This window comes from Phycodurus eques, chromosome 4, assembly GCF_024500275.1.
Source record: "Phycodurus eques isolate BA_2022a chromosome 4, UOR_Pequ_1.1, whole genome shotgun sequence".
NCBI lineage: Eukaryota > Metazoa > Chordata > Actinopteri > Syngnathiformes > Syngnathidae > Phycodurus > Phycodurus eques.
In genome coordinates, this window is record NC_084528.1 from 11,235,555 (window position 1) to 11,254,363 (window position 18,809).

Consider the following 18,809-nt stretch of genomic DNA (forward strand, 5'->3'; position numbering starts at 1 on the left):
GAGAACCGGAAGGTTAGTCCCGGTCTCGATTCTCGATGCCCAACCCTAAAATTTATTTGGGGATATTTTTGCAAATGTATTAAAAATACAAAAACTAAGACATCTCATGTACATAAGTAGTCACAGCCTTTGCTCAATACTTTGTTGATGCAACTTTGGCAGTAATTACAGCCTCAAGTCTTTTTGAATATGACGCCACAAGCTTTTCACACCTCCATTATCTTTGGGCAGTTTCGCCCATTCCTCTTTGCAAGAGCTCTCAAGCTCCATCAGGTTGGATGGGGAACATCTCTACATGGCCATTTTCAGATCTCTCCAGAGATCTTTGATCGGATTGAAGTCTGGCCTCAGGCTGGACATTCACAGAGTTGGCCTGAAGGGACTCCTTTGTTATTTTAGCTGTGTGCTTAGGGTCGTCGTCCTGTTAGGTAAAGGTAAACCTCTGCCCCAGTCTGAGGTCCTGAGCACTCTGCAGCAGGTTTTCATCAAGGATGTCTCTGTACATTGCTGCATTCACCTTTCCCTCAGTCCTGACTAGTCTCCCAGTTCCTACCGCTGAAAAAGATCCCCACAGCATGATGCTTCCAGCACCATGCCAAATGCTCAATTGGGTTTAAGTCAGGGCTCTGGCTGGGCCATTCAAGAACAGTCACGGAGTTGTTCTGTCGCCACTCTTTTGTTATTTTAACTGTGTGTTTAGGGTTGTCGTCCTGTTGGAAGGTAAACCTCTGCCCCAGTCTGAGGTCCTGAGCAGGTTTTCATCAAGGATGTCTCTGTACATTGCTGCATTCAACTTTTCCTCAATCCCTACTAGTCTCCCAGTTCCTCCCGCTGAAAAACATCCCCACAGCATGATGCTTCCAGGGAATTATTTAACCTTTGGTTTCCAGTTATCATTATTTGCTCTGATTTCCATGGTAACCAGTGTCTCATGGGTTGAATGAAACAAGCAGACAAGTGATTCATTAGGCATTCTTAAGTGACAATAATGGCTGTATTACAAATACATTTTTGGTTTTGCATATGCTGCTTTCATATAGCTGCCACTAGCAGCTTTCAACAAATTCACTTCCAACTACATTATGCATTCGGTGGTTGGCACTTGTTTTCTGTGCCTGCAATCTTAGTATCGCTCATTTGAACCTGATTGTGTAAGAACTAAAGCACCGAATTTAGATTGTTATGGTTGTGTTGTTCAAGTCAGCTCCAATATCCACATTACATATTGATTACCTGCTGTTTCGGCTGGTCCCAGTTTGTCAGTCGACTTTTGTTTCTTTCATCACCACACTGAGTGCCCATTTTACAAAAGGCAATCATTTTTAACTAGTATGTGTTGCAGCCAAAAAACTGTCGAACACTATAGCAGGAGGCATTTAGGATGCAATTTTAATCTGAAAGGAAAAGCTGTTACACAGCTTGTTTCCAATTACAATCTAAGAGGCAAAGCCAGAGTCACAGTGTTTGAGAGTGAGTATAGTGCGAGGCCACGATAAAGGCAGAAGGTGAAGGAAAGCAAAATGCGAAGAAAAGCTAATGCCGGGTGAGAGCAGTGAGAGGTGAGTCCAGTGGCTGGCTGAGTTCTTACGCTAGTCAACTTTCTTGTATTTACAGACTTGCAGGGGTTTAATCCCCAGCATTGGCCCAAAGCCTCGGCACAGGGCAGCTATCCAAGATGATGCAGGTTTTACAGAGCCTTTCTGCAAGGATGAAGGATTTCCCTCACATTAACTGCTATTTACCGGTATGCCCCAGCCCCTCCCTCTCCCCATCATTAATTCAACGATGCTTATGTTGTTCGTGTGTTTTGTACTAGAAAATTGAAATTAACTATTTCACCAACTTAATGTAACTTCTTTAGGATTTGTCTTCATTAGAAACATTCCAATTACTGTACATCAACACATAAACATAGATCATTTTACACTTGAGACTATGTAAGTCCCAGGATCACTTCTGAGAACGAGTCCCAGCCCAGGAACAATGAGTCCCTGTAATTTACACTATATTGCCAAAGGTATTCGCTCACCTGCCTTGACTCACAAATGAATTTAAGTGACATCCCATTCCTAATCCATAGGGTTCAATATGACGTCGGTCCACCCTTTGGAGCTATAATAGCATCAACTCTTGTGGGAAGGCTGTCCACAAGGAGTTCTGTCGCCACTCTTTTGTTATTTTAGCTGTGTGTTTAGGGTTGTAGTCCTGTTGGAAGGTAAACCTCTGCCCCAGTCTGAGGTCCACAAGGTTCAGGGGGGTGTTTATGGGAATTTTTTTATGGGAAGGCCTGGCTCTCAATCTCCGCTCTAATTCATCCCAAAGGTGCAGCCCAGTCAAGTTCATCCACACCAAACTCTCTCATCCATGTCTTTATTAATCTTGCTGTGTGCACTGGTGGACAGCCATGTTCGAAATGGAAGAACGGTTCCAACAAAGTTGGGAGCATGTCACTGTCCAAAATATTGGCTCCTCAGTTCAGTGAAAGGAACTCCGAACGATTCAGCATACCAAGAGCTTTTGGACAATTCATTGCTCCCAACTTTGTGGGAACAGTTTGGGGATGGCCCCTTCTTCTAACGCCTGTTAAGTCATTTTCTAAAAATAAATACAATAATAAAATAAAATAAACATTTGATTAATAACAATAATTGTCTGTGCGTGTGTAAAATTTTATACATACAGTATACGTATGATATACAGTCATGAAAAAACATTATTAGCCTCCCCTTGTTTCTTCAATTTTTTATTCATTGTAATGCTTGCACGGCGGGCTGATCCAACCTTTGCACTTCCAATCCGATACCGGTATTGCAGCCTTGACTTTTGGCCGATATCAGTCCAACATCAGCAATAATCATACATACCGTATTTTCACGACCATAAGGCGCACTTAAGTCTTAAAATTTCCCCAAAATGCATGGGGCGCCTTATAATGCGGCACACTTTATGTGTGCACCGAGTTCCAACATCTATAAATGTTGTTGTGTGATGAGCGCTCCGCTTGACCTTTTTTTTTTTTTTTTTTTTTTTTTTTTTTTTTTTTTAAGCGTTTCCTGCCGACACGCTGCTTACACAGAGGAAAAGCGGATGTGGCTGAGGACAGGGGAGGGTGTGTGAAGGAGGACGCTAAAGCCACACCGCCGCACCGGGGTGTTTTTTTAGCATTTCCTGCCGACACGCTGCTTACACAGAGGAAAAGCGGACATGGCTGAGGACAGGGGAGGGTGCGTGAAGGAGGACACTAAAGCCACGCCCCCGCACCGTTTTTTTTTTTTTTTTTTTTTTTAAGCATTTCCTGCCGACATGCTGCTTACAACAGAGGAAAAGCGGACGTGGCTGAGGACAGGGGAGGGTGGTGAAGGAGGACGCTAAAGCCACGCCCCCGCTCCGCGGTGTATTTAAAAAAACATTTTTTTAATTTTATTTATCTATTTTTTAAATTTAATTAATTTTTTTTTTTACCCTGACTGGGAGCATTTCTGGGGTGAAAACAATATCGGTTTGGCTAAGGACCCCCGAAAAAAGCGCCGTGGGAGCCATGGATGACAGATGGCAAACACAGCTTTAAATTAAATTACTTCACACACATCGAAACCTTAGAGCATGATTCAACATAACGCTGGTATGTTTACGTACAACCGTTAGTCAAGTGCTAGCACTAGCTTGCTAGCCTACATAATGTTTTGTTGGCTGCTTGTGAACCGTATTATGTTAAAAGTATGTGAACATACCTCAAGCAGTCCTTGAACCAATGTCTTCTCCCGAGCACCGGTGACCACCAGCACCACACCTTTTTCCCCATTTTGTTCTTTTTTGACCAACACAATACACGTGCGATCCATTGTTGTTGTGGTGACGAGTGTATCCGCTCGCGTTTGATTTGACAAAGCCCAGTGATCATAAATGATGTCAAAAGACACGCGACAAGGATAAAAATAAACTAGCTTTTGGATTCAAATATTCTGTATATGACGGCAACGCGGAGTAAAGTCTTTTGCGGATCGGCAAATTATGACATTAAAGCCGATCAGCATAAAATGTTAATTATCAGCCGATACCAATCAGGCCGATCATATCGGTGTAAACTCTAATAGACACACACACACACACACACACACACACATAGTGGAACCTCGATAAAAGGGATCCCGCTATAACAGGTATCATACAAAATGGACCGTCGGGACTGGACAATGTGTCCAAAACTAGTTTCCATTTGTCATTTAAACCGCCGTTGACAAAGTCTGTTGACTGACCGCTCTTTTTTTATATGCGCAATGCAGGCAGAGAATGGGACTGACATATTTCTGGTTCACAGATATACAAAAAAATAAATAAAATAAAATAAATAAATAAATAAATCCAATTCCAAAAGACGTGCCTATTGTGCCTACCTGGCGGTCATGTTACATAAGGGGAATTGACGTGGCGGCCATGTCATGATGGATATTGCTATTGTCTGTTGTACATAGAGTCGCAGAGAGAGAGAGAGAGGCATGAAGGCAGTGTTAACTGAGGAATACAGACAAGTCTCTGGAGTCTGGAATATGCTATTTTTGGTACAGTAACAGTTTTGTTTTTTGAAGATCAGTCACCTTTCGGCGAAATTCACCGTTTTAACTCAAAATAGGCCATTTCCGTGAATCGTACAGATCCGATGAGTTTTTCCTGGGGGGGGGGTCCCCGTCGCTGTCGTCGTCATAGGCTGTTTCATACTCCTTGAACGCTGACAGCAAGATCCATTCCACACATTCACCATCCTCACACAGATGTAATTTCTGACTTTCTGAATTTTCTTACTCGGCGGCGAACTAAAATGCGAAAGCGCATCGGCCTGAGGTTCCGCCTGTGCGCTCGGGACCTGCTTTGGAGTCACTGGAGTTGACGACACCAGAAAAAGCACTTCCGCTGCTTCAGCTGTTAAGAAGTAACGGTACTTTTACTCCGTTTCAATTATATAAATGTCGCTCTCTACTTTTATTTATCAATGATTGCTTATTTATCAACTATTTAGTGCGCTATACAACGACTTTGTCTTCCATATTGGCCGCTGTTTGCGCCAATCCAGTTAAAGTGCTAGTGACTTTGAAGTCTTCACCAATCAAACGACACAAAGTCACATGACCTCACACAACGTCTTCTATTGGGCTTCCCGAGCATAGGCAGTAACACTAGATAAGCCAGCCGGGTTGATTGTCGTGCCTCCATGTTGGGAAGGTCGTCGTTACCATGAAGACAACGGCGAGCTACTCATGTTTATATTTAAACAAACAAAAACAACAGCTTTTATGTATTGTAGTATTTGTCTGGCACTGTCTGCCCAAACGTGGATATTTCTGCCCACTTATAACTTGAGAAAACACCTTGGAGTAAAAAAATAAATAAATAAATAAAAATATTTTGTTGATGCTGTTGTACCATATATTGGTCAAATTAAAAAAATATTGATTTAGGAGAAAATAATAAGGCGGAAGCGACGTTTTTCCGGTTTACCGTAATTTTAAGGTTAATCATTAAAATCAAACTAATGTCTTAAAAAGGGCACCACGTCACTTTTTATGTATAAAATTTAGGGGAAATGACGAGAAACCTTTTTATCAGTCTCGTAATCTGAATGTTGCTACACTTTATGAAATTTTGAGTTCTAGATGACAGATGTTTACTTTAACTCAGAGCACACACACACAATACAACCAAGAGTGGAATTTTATAGTATATTTAATGACATCTACAAGGGATCTAGAGGGAAACACACAAAAGGGGTCTAACTAAAGCTAGAAAATAACACTAATAATGGTAAAAATAATGAAAATCGGCGTACGAAAAGGGGAATAGAACATCGTGTGTTGGACTAAAGTTTGAAACGTGAGCATTTACTGCGTCCAGTGCAGATGGGGGAGAGAGAGGACAAAGTTGAGATTTTGCCTGAAGCTAGTAATTTCTCCGAAATTATTAGGCACTAATATTGTAGTCTGGCAAAGTTGCCGTGTTTACTCACAACCGTAAATTCAAGCTGGTGGGTGGTAGTCTCTCTCTGGAAGTGGTTCAGGAAGCCAGGCGACAGATTTGGTTCCAGACGGAAAAGATGTAGAAAAATAAAGCAAAATAAAAGAGGCGGGAGAAGAAAAATGGCTGGTCGTCACACCTTCTTGGGAGAACCAGACTGCTCTCTTCCTGCCTCTTTTTGTGGCTCGCTGGCAATTTCAGAGCGATCACGCTTGCCTGGGAGCGTACCTGGTACCTTCATAGTAGCTGCTCTGATCGCTGAGCGAAGGCCCACGGTTCGGCTGGGAACCCATGTCTGTTGTATCCCGGCTCGTGGTTACCAAGCAGTGTGCCCGCACAAACAAAAGGGGAAACGGGGGAGCCCGGCTGGCGAGCTGCCAGCAAGGTAAGAGGACAAGAAAAAACACAAGACTGGAGGGATAAGGTGTGAGTTAAGAGTTAAATACCCCAGAGGTGGGGCGTGGGCAAGAGGGATTGCCGACTTAGAGAAGACCACACCCATCAGCCTGAATCTTGTCTATAAATTTGACCAAATGGGTTTAAAATCATATATTAACATAAAATAACCTCAACTTGGTACTCTCTTTACTCACAGGTCAGGCACATAGAATGTTTATGCTTTAGTTTTGACAAATCAACTGCTTATGATTAAAATCATATTTCATGTTGCTTGGAGTCAAATCAAGGCAAACTGTTTTCAAAATATCATGGTTGCTCAGAAAAAGTTTTTTCAACTTTAGTTAGTTTAGTTGACACGCTGACACAGACAAGGTATACATAATTCTGAAGAGTTCGTGAAATATCAAAACAGATATTTTTCCTTGGTTAAACATCAAATGAGAGGCCGCCCGTTCGACTGCAGTTCCTCTCGACCCATGCGGGTGGCGCCTTTCGTGCGTGTTTGGATATTAGACAAATAGTTTGTTGCTGGATTTGCATATCATCGTCGATCGGTCCCTTTTGGCCTCTTGTGAGTTCAAACGAAGAAAGGACTCTTTGATGACTGTAACCCAAGATTTCGAGGTGACCTGCTAATTACTTTAGGGTCAAAATCGTCTCCTTGGGGGCAGTCTCACAGCAGGGTTGCTTGGAAAACCGCAGGTTGTGAAAGTGTGTTTATCAATGTGGGGAGTCACTGTGTCACCTCAGTTTGCGGGGTGGATGTCCGCTACACTGTTTAAAAAAAATCAGATGTTACTCACTATTTACCCAGTACTTGAGTAATTATTTCACTGTGTACTTTTTACTCTTACTCAAATAGTTTTTTTGGAGGCCTAATTTTTACTTTTACTTGAGTCACATTATTGTCAAGTAACAGTACTCTTACTTGAGTACAATATTTGGCTACTCTTCCCACCTCTGGAGCGGACATGCTCTATTGCTACTCTTACGTTTAAGCAACATTTTTTGCTCATCAGATCAGCCACTGTCGTATTCGTTGCACTGGTCTTTTGTATTTTTGTGTTGAGGTTGTTGTCCCAGCGGAACCGCGAAGCACACGTAACATCGGCGACAAGAGTTGATCCGCGAGTACATCTTGTATTAATTAGGAAACGCGCCTACAATTATCTAATAAATTTACGGATGTTAATGTTAAATGCATTAAGCGACGATGTTAGCCCCAGCCTCTGTGCTGTCTTTCAGTCCAGCTTTTTCTAGCCACTGGTATGTTTTCTCTATGTCAGCCAATTCTTCAATTTGTCAGTGGTACATACATCGTGTTTATTCTTGTGGCCTCTACCTCTTTCGTGTACCTTTTCTGGTAGGTAGCTAAGAGCTAAATTGATAAAAAATTTTCAAATAAGATTTTACAGGCCTTTTTTGACAAATATTAAACTAGTTTAAAAATTCTATATTTCATATTAAAATATTTATTTGCCAGTCATTTTGTCAAAGAACAGAAGTGCAAGGGAATTGAACCTGTTTTTGTGAGCCTTCGGTCAAATTTAGTCCTCTCAAACACAAGTTGCTTCCTCAGTATGACTGAGGCTTTTCCATTATCCCCCTTGTACAAAGAAATATGTTATGAGTTCTACATGCAGAATTAAGCCCCACTCAAAAACCATAGCCAGCCAAATTTTTAAAGGTTTTTAATCCTGGAGTTTGTGCACGGTGGACTTGCCAGGTCATGAGATGTGAAGTCTCTTAAGGTCTATTGACACTTGTGTGTGCCACACAATGCATTTTGTTTTTTAAATCTCACAAATTATTTTTCAATTTGAAAGAAAGGCGCTATTAGTTTGACAAGAAATATCCGCAATGTTCATTTGGCGAGAAATTATACATGAGAAATTACGGTAGATTATCCTTAAAATACAATGTTATAAAGAGGTGTACTCGCAGGGGCTGCAGGTGGGGGAGTGTCGCACAATTTTTTCTTCTTCCTGGGGGCGTCGTAACAGAAGACAATTGAGCAGCACTGCGCCAGAGGAACAGACAGATTTATGTGCTCACATGACTTTGATTGTCCCCAATATCTTTTCCAAGGTAATTTGTCAGGCCCATGTTGTGCTGTGTAACTGCACTTGGCCCCATCGAAATGCTATCAGCAAACATTTAGCTGGCTATGTAGTGACTTGGATGATCAGATAAAATTCCTAACACACACAGATGTGCCACCCATATTTGGACACGATATGAGATGAGGGTGCCAACCAGCTTTGTGAGAGCATTGGAAGCTCACGATGATAATCTTGTGTGCGTGTTCTACATTTTAATTAACTGTTAAGTTTTACATGGTTGATAGCTGTCTTATGATTCTCTTTTCATGTGAAGGCCAGACCATGATCAAAAGTTAATGGAATTGCTCTTGGCTATCGAACAATATACTGGTAGCAAGCACATGCAGAGCATGATGTTGGCCCCTTTCACGATGGTATCAATCTTTGTGCAATCTTATTATCAAAGCTATTGGTGGTGTCGTGTTTTGGTTGTTGACGCCAACACAAGGGGGTTGGTGGTTGTCAAAAGGGCAGAATTAAGATCAGAATCATCTTTATTTGCCAAGTATGTCCAAAAAACACAAGAAATTGGTCTCCGGTAGTTGGAGCCGCTCTAGTACGACAACAGACAGTCAATTGACAGAGAACACTTTTGAGATATAAAGACATTGACAAAACAGTCAATTGACAGAGAACACTTTTGAGACAAAGACTTTGACACAACAGTCACTGAGCAATAAAGGGTTGCTAGTTATCTGGTAATGGCGGTACATTATTTTTTTTTTTCGACAATTGTGCAAAAAGATGCAGAGTCCTCTAGCACTTAGAGCAATTCGAATGACTAATATTGCAATAGTCCGGTGCAATGACCATTGTGCAAAGGGCGCCGAGACTTCAAGGAGCGTATGCGGTTTAAAGTGACGAGTAGTGTGATAATCTGGGACAATGTTGATTGTGCAAATGTTTTTTGCAGAAAAACTGAAATATAAAATCATCTTAGCTGAATGTGGAACTATAGCCACTAACAGGTGACGCTGCAAACCAGTTGCTTACAGACTAAAACCACGTTTTTCCCATGCCGGTTTACTAGGTATTCTGAATGCAATTAGCGCGTTCTCTCTCTCCCCAGTGAAATCTGTAACTTCCTCTTGTGAGGTCACAATTAGAGTGTAAGGGAGGAAGTGGCATCTTTGATCTTCCCTGCTGTTCAAACTAATAACCTGCCTGCAGCATCAAGCAAGCAGCTGGCAGTGAAATTATGATTGTTTTATTCTGGTCCAGTGTTTCTGTACTGTTACAGAGAAATTTAGACACATTTACATTCCTTTTTCAGATGAGGTTTAAAATTGAAAAATGATATTTTACCAGAAATTATTAGGGATGTCCCAATCGCATTTAATTTTTTTGCACCTTAATCAAAGTCTCTTGAGTTTGAGCATCTGCTAATACAGTCCTGATTTGATACCTCAGCAATGCATTAAGGAGAAAAAGAGCACATATCCAAATTGTCTCAATTGTAATTTTTTTTTTTTTTTTATTTGAATGAAAGTTTCCGAACATGTTGTCTTTTCCTAATCTTAAATGGTCAATGAATTAATTTCACACTGCAACATTGTAGAAGTGAAACTAGAGCGTGTAACTCCACTTGAAAGAGGTAGCTTCACATTCAGTCATGAATAAAAACATAAAATCTAATTTCAGAGGAGTGCAGAATATAGACCAACTGGTCTAGTATTAAAATGAAAAATAAATTTTGTTTTCCACACGAAATGTTCAATTTACAGACGTTACAAGTCGTCGTTGCACTGTTGTCGCATTCCAAATTAAATTACTTCATTATCCCTGTCCCGAGACGACTGCTTCATGTTTACGCTATCCACTAGTCACAGCAGGCTAACTGTTGTTGTAACAGTCATTTGGGTCATGTACAGTGGGTACAGAAAGTATTCAGACCCCCTTAAAATTTTCACTCTTTGTTATATTGCAGCCATTTCCTAAAATCATTTAAGTAGATTTTTTTTCCTCATTAATGTACACACAGCACTCCATATTGACAGAAAAAACTGAATTGTTGAAATTTTTGTAGATTTATCAAAGAAAAACTGAAATATCACACAGCCATGAGTATTCAGACCCTTTGCTATGACACTCATATTTAACTCAGGTGCTGTCCATTTCTTCTGATCATCCTTGAGATGGTTCTAAACCTTCATTGGAGTCCAGCTGTGTTTGATTATACTGATTGGACTTGATTAGGATAGCCACACACCTGTCTATATAAGACTTTAATGCTCACAGTGCATGTCAGAGCAAATGAGAATCATGAGGTCAAAGGAACGGCTTGAAGAGCTCAAAGACAGAATTGTGGCAAGGCACAAAAATTCTGCTGCATTTAAGGTTCCTAAGAGCACAGTGGCCTCCATAATCCATAAAAGGAAGATCTTTGGGACGACCAGAACCCTTCCTAGAGCTGCCCCTCAGGCAAAACTGAGCAATCGGGGGAGAAGAGCCTTGGTGAGAGAGGTAAAGAAGAACCCAAAGATCACTGTGGCTGATCTCCAGAGATGCAGTCGAGAGATGGAAGAAAGTTCTAGAAAGTCAACCATCACTGCAGCCCTCCACCAGTCGGGGCTTTATGGCAGAGTGGCCCGACGGAAGCCTCTCCTCAGTGCAAGACACATGAAAGCCTGCATGGAGTTTGCTAAAAACACCTGAAGGACTCCAAGATGGTGGAAATAAGATTCTCTGTTCTGGTGACACCAAGATAGAACTTTTTGGCCTTAATTCTACCATACACATACCACGTGTGTGGAGAAAACCAGGCACTGTTCATCACCCGTCCAATACAGTCAAAACAGTGAAGCATGGTGTGGTGGTGGCAGCATCATGCTGTGGGGGTGTTTTTCAGCTGCAGGGACAGGATGACTGGTTGGAATCGAAGGAAAGATGAATGCGGCCAAGTACAGTGATATCCTGGACGAAAACCTTCTCCAGAGTGCTCAGGACCTCACACCGGGGCCGGAGTTTAAACTTCCAACAAGACAATGACCCTAAGCACACAGCTGAAATAACGAAGGAGTTGCTTCAGGACAACTCCATGACTGTTCTTGAATGGCCCAGCCAGAGCCCTGACTTAAACCCAACTGAGCTGGGATCTTGGTCTTTCGGTCACGACCCACAGCTCGTGACAAAAGGTGAGGGTAGGACCGTAGATCGACCGGTAAATTGAGAGCAATTGTGCTAATAAATTTTGAAAGGGGCCACCACTCAAAAAGGCTTAACGTTGGACCATGCCTTTTTGGATGTCAATGTGTGAATTTATTTCTGTGTAACGTGTCCTATATGCTATAGCATAATGCAAATATTTATCACTGTAATCTGAATTACAAACACTTGTTCTTTGCCATCAATGACTGTTTTCAAAAACATTTGTCAATAAATGTTACATTGTAATTTAATTGTGGCTAGCTCCCTATTTTTTTACCCATATCTTGTTGCTGCATTTCTTTTGTATCCTTTCAGATAAGCTACTTTTCCTGACCTGCTTCCCCGCTACCATTAGTAGGGATGCCACCATATAATCTCTCTGTGTCACGAATGCAACAAACAGGGTTTATTCCCTATGTTGTCTCTGGTAATTGTATGGTAATCATCTTTGCCCCTTCTTGAGAGCTAAAGAACTGTGGTTACACACTTCGACAGCATGACTTGGCACACCATTAACGACTTGCTCTGAACTAGGACTGAGCAAGATTACCTTAAAAAATATATATATTTACATACACACACACAATGGGGCAAAAATTTTTTAGTCAGCCACCAATTGCAAGTTCTTACTTATAAATACTTATTTTCCACCATAATTTGCTAATAAATTCTTTAAAATTCAGATTTCCCCCCCCCCCCCCCCCCCCCCCCCCCCCCCCTCATTTTGTCTCTCATAGGTGAGATATACCTATGATGAAAAAAATTACAGGCCTCTCTCCTCTTTCTGAGTGGGAGAACTTGCGCAATTGGTGGCTGACTAAATACTTCTTTGGCCCACTGTGAATTCGTGAACAAGACCCCAAGATACATGAACTCCTCCACTTGGTGCAGGATCTCATCCCCGACCCGGAGAGGGCACTCCACCCTTTTCCGACTGAGGACCATGGTCTCCAATTTGAAGGTGCTGATTCTCATCCCAGCCGCTTCACACTCGGCTGCGAACCGCTCCAGAGAGAGTTGGACATCACGGCTTGATGAAGCCAACAGAATGACATCATCTGTAAAAAGCATAAATGCAACACTGAGGCCACCAAATCGGACCCCTCTACGCCTTGGCTACGCCTGGAAATTGTTTCCAATAGTTATGAACAAAGTTTGTGACAAAGGGCAGCCTTGGGGGAGTCCAACCCTCACCGGAAACGAGTCAGACTTTCTGCCGGCATTGCGGACCAAGCTCTGACACCGGTCGTACAAGGACCGAACAGCCCGTATTAGGGGGTTCAGCACCCCATACTCCCGAAGCACCCCCCACAGGACACCCTGAGAGACACTGTCGAACGCCTTCTCCAAGTCCACAAAACACATGTAGACTGGTTGGATGCATGCACCCTCGAGGACCCTGCCGACTGTGTAGAGCTGGTCCACTGTTCCACGGCCAGGATGAAAACCACACTGCTCCTCCTGAATCTGAGATTCGATTTCCTGGTGGACCCTCCTCTCCAGCACCCCTGAATAGACTTTACCAGGGAGGCTGAGGAGTGTGATCCCCCTGTAGTTGGAACACATCTTCCAGTCCCCTTTTAAAAAAACAAACAAAACAAAAACACCACGTAATATTCCATTTCACAGCATAATCATTATGATTATTGCTTCAGTTTTAGTTGTTTTAATCTATTTATTGCATCAACCTTACTGGTGGATAAATTTGCATCCAAATGTCTTCTCTCGCATGCTCTTTTTATATTTCCTGTATCCACTATTGCTACTGAAATGATGCAAATTCCACATTGTGCAACTAATACATCTTATACTCTTAACTCTGTTTTATACTAATGTACTTTTAAATTTACAGCCCCTTTTTTCCCCCCTAAGTGACGTAGCAGTGGTTCCGTATTAATTCATTTCCGGTTTCTGGTTCCTGTGTTTATGTAGCTGTCTCGCGTTATCATTTATTTCAGGGTTTTCTGCTATTAACACGCACTAATTTGCCTGATGTTTTGCCCTTCAAAGTTAGCTAATATCTGCTGTAACGTGGTTCCAGCCAGACCTTTGTGACAAGTGTACTGTATCACCAAGTCAGTTGTTTTGGTGTTTTGCGATTTCCTGTCACGATAGCTGAGCAACTGGCTTGTCCGTCGTCTGTCTCCCATCTTAAGGCCTCTTTATACTCCCGTGCTCGCGTGGCCGAAAGCGCCCGCATTGCATCACGTTGTCGTGCATTATCCTCCCTCCCCGATAACGATTGTTCTCAAAATGTAGGTTATTCAGTCATGGAGGCGATGATGAGTGAGTGAGGCTGCGTTGACAACGGACACGATGCGCACATTCGCTTCTGCAGCTCGGCAATCATATTTTGCCGCGTTCCCACGCGCTGGGGTGTTTTTTTGTTTTTTTTTGTTTTTTTTTTAACCACTTGACTGACTGGGAGCATTTCCGGGGTGTGCTTTGTGCAAAACAACATCGGTCACAACATCAACATTGTGGATGCTTGTTCAAGCTTTTGCACGGTAACGAGACTGACTCGAACCTGGCGTGTTTGATTGAGAACTTGCCCAGCTGTTCATTTCGGATACAGAAGATGAGGACTTTGATTGATTTGTGGATAATTTTTCGTTACACCTATCCGCTTAAATCAAAGCGATTTTACCGGTTAACAGGTTAACGATCATCGGCCAGAAATGGAATACAAATATTAAACATCAACCCCCCCCCCCCCCCCCCCAAAGAAATATCAATACTTTGTCACTCGAAGTTGATTTGTATGAGAGAGTTAAGGCTTCGTTATACTCGTGAGGGCGGTGACCGCACTGACGTCACTTAGCTATCCCGCGTGCAGTTTGCCTTTATACTCGAGCGCAACCCACACGCGCTGTTTTGAAAATGTGCTGCAGTTCTCCTCCAAGTCGAGGGTGTTGCTACGGAACAAAGCAACAACAATAGCGATCGTTGAACAGTGCTTGCTAAAATAAGATGACCAGATGACGCGTTTAATTATATTGCAAAATCGATCACGACGGCGGCGGGGTAGGTTGTATGTGCGGCCACAAAATGAAAGTCAGGATGGCGGTATTGAGGAACCAAGGGGAAAGCTGAGTCCTTCATCACAGCATGTGACTAAAACGGACCAATCACGAGAGATGATCTCCAGGGCATTCTGCGTGCGGCGACAATTTGTGCCTGTGGTGCGCATCAAGTGTCGCAAATGGGCTGCGCAGCCCAAGGCGTCGGTCACGTGATGCAATGCGGGCGCGGGATTATAAAGAGGCTTTTACAAGTCAATCTATGTGTAATCATTGAAATTTATCGTATTATATAATGAATATACAGGGCCAGTACCGATTCTGACAGGGCCATCACAACTTGGCTCATGGTGGCCACCAGTCAAAAAGGCTTAATGTCAGATCCTGCTTACACATCAGACAGTCGACTAACATTTTATGAACAATTAATGAATGAAGGTTACTGTAACTGCAGCAATGATCCAATTTTGCCGTAGCATGTTTACATCACCTGAAAATTTATGGCACTGCTAGAGTGTTGCGGGAGGATGTTTTTTTTTTTTTTTTTTTTTTTTTAATATAAATTACATCAAAGCTTAGAAATCTCTCACAATGTGAAAGTTAAGATGGTTTGTAGGGTCTGTTTCTAAATTTCATGGCCTTCAGAAGATTGAGGCATTATATTCTATAATGCCGTACATGCCATACTTTCCTTGGATTTAATTACATATAACCGTCGCTGTTAGTCAATTTGTGTCCTCAATTTTTGCTTCAGTCATCTTTCAATTTAACTAAACAATAGTTCCATCTTCTTGCCAGCAGCTGCCTGCTGTTGAAGCTATATGAATATCAACCATGGCAGGATTATATCTCTCTTATCATGCCCATTGACTCATTGGCACCTCCTCTGGAATTTATTTTTAAATGTTATTTTATACTAAAACAAGTTTGAAATACATCCATAAGTGACATGCAGCACATGTTGAGCGTTCTCTGCCCTACTGGCAGCCATCTGAATGACAAGTGAGGAATGCATGGAGAGGAGCATCTGGCTGTATCTCAACTGCCACAGGATTTGATGGATGAAAGGTTTACACCCAGAAATGGCCCTATATTATGGCCAGTTGGCTAAGAATGGCCCACCATTTTGATAATGGAGGCAAGCTTATCTTTGCTTCATCAGGGATTCAAAGATCAGAGCATCTTATGTAGCTTTTGGTATAATTAACCGGGTCTATACCATATTATTAATATTATTTTTATATTAACGGCTGTAGATGGTATTATACCTTTTTTATCTATTAATCTCCTGTTAACGCAATTGCCTTTAATCCTAAATGCTCTGTAGTCTTCCATTGATTTATCCCGATAAATAATGCATCTAAAATGTTCAAAAGTTAATAGTGCGCATTATACATGGGTATAGGGGCAAATGGGGAAAAAAAATTCACATTTTATAAATGTATGCCGCCATCTAGTTATGAAAAAGCTGTACACTTTCATTCCAAAATGCCACCGCCACCTAGTGGTTAAAAAAAGTGTAGCCTACACATTCATTCCAATATGACGGGGTACGTATGACTGCCTAATATGTACAGTTCTGCTCATAGGTTTACATATCCTGGCGGAATTTGTGAAATATTTATTTATTTTAGTTTTTTTTTTTAATATGACGGATGACTGAAAACAACCATCATTAATTTCTTTATAGTTATGTTTTGTTTAATGATAATCCATTTTTGTAATGCATTATCATTAAATGTAATGCTTGTTTAATGATTAAATGTAATGCTTGTTTAATGATAATGCATTTCTGTCATGGGTATAATTCTTTTCTTTAAAGAATTGTACCCATCTTACAAATTCTGCCTGGGTAATCAAACAAATGAGAACTGTGTTTTTTTAATTTACTAAATAAAAGTAGGGGTGTGAATTTCAAAATAAGACAAAGTAAATTTGAAAAAGGATTACGTGTTCAAATAAAGCGCTTAACTTCAGAATAATTCTTTGAAAAAAAACTAACAAAATACAGATAATACTTCATGTTTTCATCATATGGGTAGATGCAAAATCATGCATTGTAAAAATCCATTATACATAGGTAGAAGGGTTTTCCAGAATTTTGAGGTCAACTTTGGGGGTGCGCATTATACATGGGTGCACATTATAAACGAGAAATTGTGGGAGTTGTATTGTGGTCAGAAGTTTATGGCACTTCAATATTTTAAGCAAAGATCACCAACATGGTCCCTAAGGACCACATTGGAAGCCCATCGCCTGCTCTACAAATAGCTCACCAATGATGGGACATTATTTTCTTGGAATGTTGTAGATGTGAGCCTTTGAAAATGTCCATGGTTTCAGATTTATACAAATAAGGTGTTGCATGTTGATATGTTTTGTACCTTGTCAAATCATTGTTGATAATTGTGAGAAATCATTAACATGATCATTGTCTTCACATAGATTATCATTGATTATTAATCCTCTGGTGCATAGCGGTGTGGTGCTATTATGGTGCTATGCACCAGAGGGTTAATAATTTTAATTAGGGAAATTTGAGCTAATTCAGAAAATGGATGAATGGATGTTTTTCAGTAGTGTTTCAAACTGATAGCTCTTCGCATTAATCAGTACCCAAGAAGTAGCTCTAAGTTTAAAAAAATTTGGTGACCTCTGATATAACGCTTGAGGAAAAATACTTATGTATTTAATTTGTTTACAGCATCACCAGTGAACCACTTTTTACTCCTCTTCCAAGAGCATCAATTCATCATAGTTTGGGATATCTTATTGATGCAAATACCATAAATTCAAAATTTTAACCATAATATACATTCATTCATATTCTGAGCCGCTTCTCCTCACTAGGGTCGCGGACGTGCTGGAGCCTATCCCAACTATCATCGGGCAGGCGGCGGGGTACACCCTGAACTGGTTGCCAGCCAATCGCAGGGCACATACAAACAAACAACCATTCGCACTCACATTCACACCTACGGGTAATTTAGAGTTGTCAATTAACCTTCCATGCATGTTTTTGGGATGTGGGAGGAAACCGGAGTGCCCGGAGAAAACCCACGCAGGCACGGGGAGAACATGGAAACGCCACACAGGCGGGGCCGGGGATTGAACCCCTCACAGTTCCTCAGAACTGTGAGGCAGACGCTCTAACCAGTCGTTCACCGTGCCGCCCCATAATATAGAATACAGTTTAAAAAAAAAAAAAAACGGTCAAAAGACATGCAAGTGTATGTTCTCACCAACTAAAACAAAATCTAGAGACATTAAAGGAGTTCCAAGTAGCCACTTCATCCAAGCAACGTCTGACTGAGGTGCCAATTGGATGGCAGGTGTAACAATGAAACTGGAGAGCAGGTGAAATTGTTTATTTTTTTTATATATATATAAAAAGTGGTGTAGCGAAAGAAAAGAGCAGTCATGATCAAAATGTGGTTTTACTGAAAGTGTGTCATAAATGCATAATATACAATAGTGTTTAAAAAAAAAAAAAAACTGGGCCGTTTTTGGTGTGGTAGTGCAGAACATGCTATAAATTCCACCAGGCAAATGGAAAGTGTTTGGTGTCAAGTGCACTAACGGGATATGTTGACCTTTGTTCTTTTTATTTGGATGTTCGATCTCAGAGGTGTCTAATGTCCTTCAACCATTTTGCAGGTATGACTACAGAGAGATGCTGTACAACTCCACTTTCTGTCTAGTTCCTCGAGGACGTCGGTTGGGTTCTTTTCGCTTTTTAGAGGCATTGCAGGTCAGTGACACAATCATAATTCATTCTCAATTTTTCTTTCTGACATTGTTCTAAAAACTTGACAGGTATTTGAAACTGTTCATGATTCCCTCTACTTGACAAAGGCTCCAGTTGTAGATGAAGAAGAATAATCCCCAAAGCATGATGCTGCCACCACCATGCTTTACTGTAGCTGTGGTGTTGTTCGGGTGATGAGCAGTGTTGTTCGCGTTTTTTGTCAAACATAGCTTTTGGAATTATGGCCAAAAAGTTCAACCTTGGTTTAATAAAACCACAACAGATTTTCCCATGTGCATTTGGGAGATTTTTGCTGAATGTAGCCAGGCTTGGATATTTTTCTTTGTAAGATAAGGCTTCCATCTTGCCACCCCACCCTACAGCCCA

General features: G+C 41.3%; 1 protein-coding gene across 3 annotated transcripts in view; it reads left to right on the plus strand.

The window, feature by feature from the left end:
- The window catches only part of LOC133401231 (exostosin-1a-like), a 41,856-nt gene that overhangs the window by 5,858 nt on the left and 17,189 nt on the right, over nt 1–18,809 (plus strand). For all 3 annotated transcript variants that reach the window (XM_061673943.1, XM_061673944.1, XM_061673945.1), the window contains exon 2: nt 18,332–18,425. In XM_061673943.1, the coding sequence (XP_061529927.1) occupies nt 18,332–18,425 (94 nt within the window). The remainder of the gene's footprint in view (nt 1–18,331; nt 18,426–18,809) is intronic.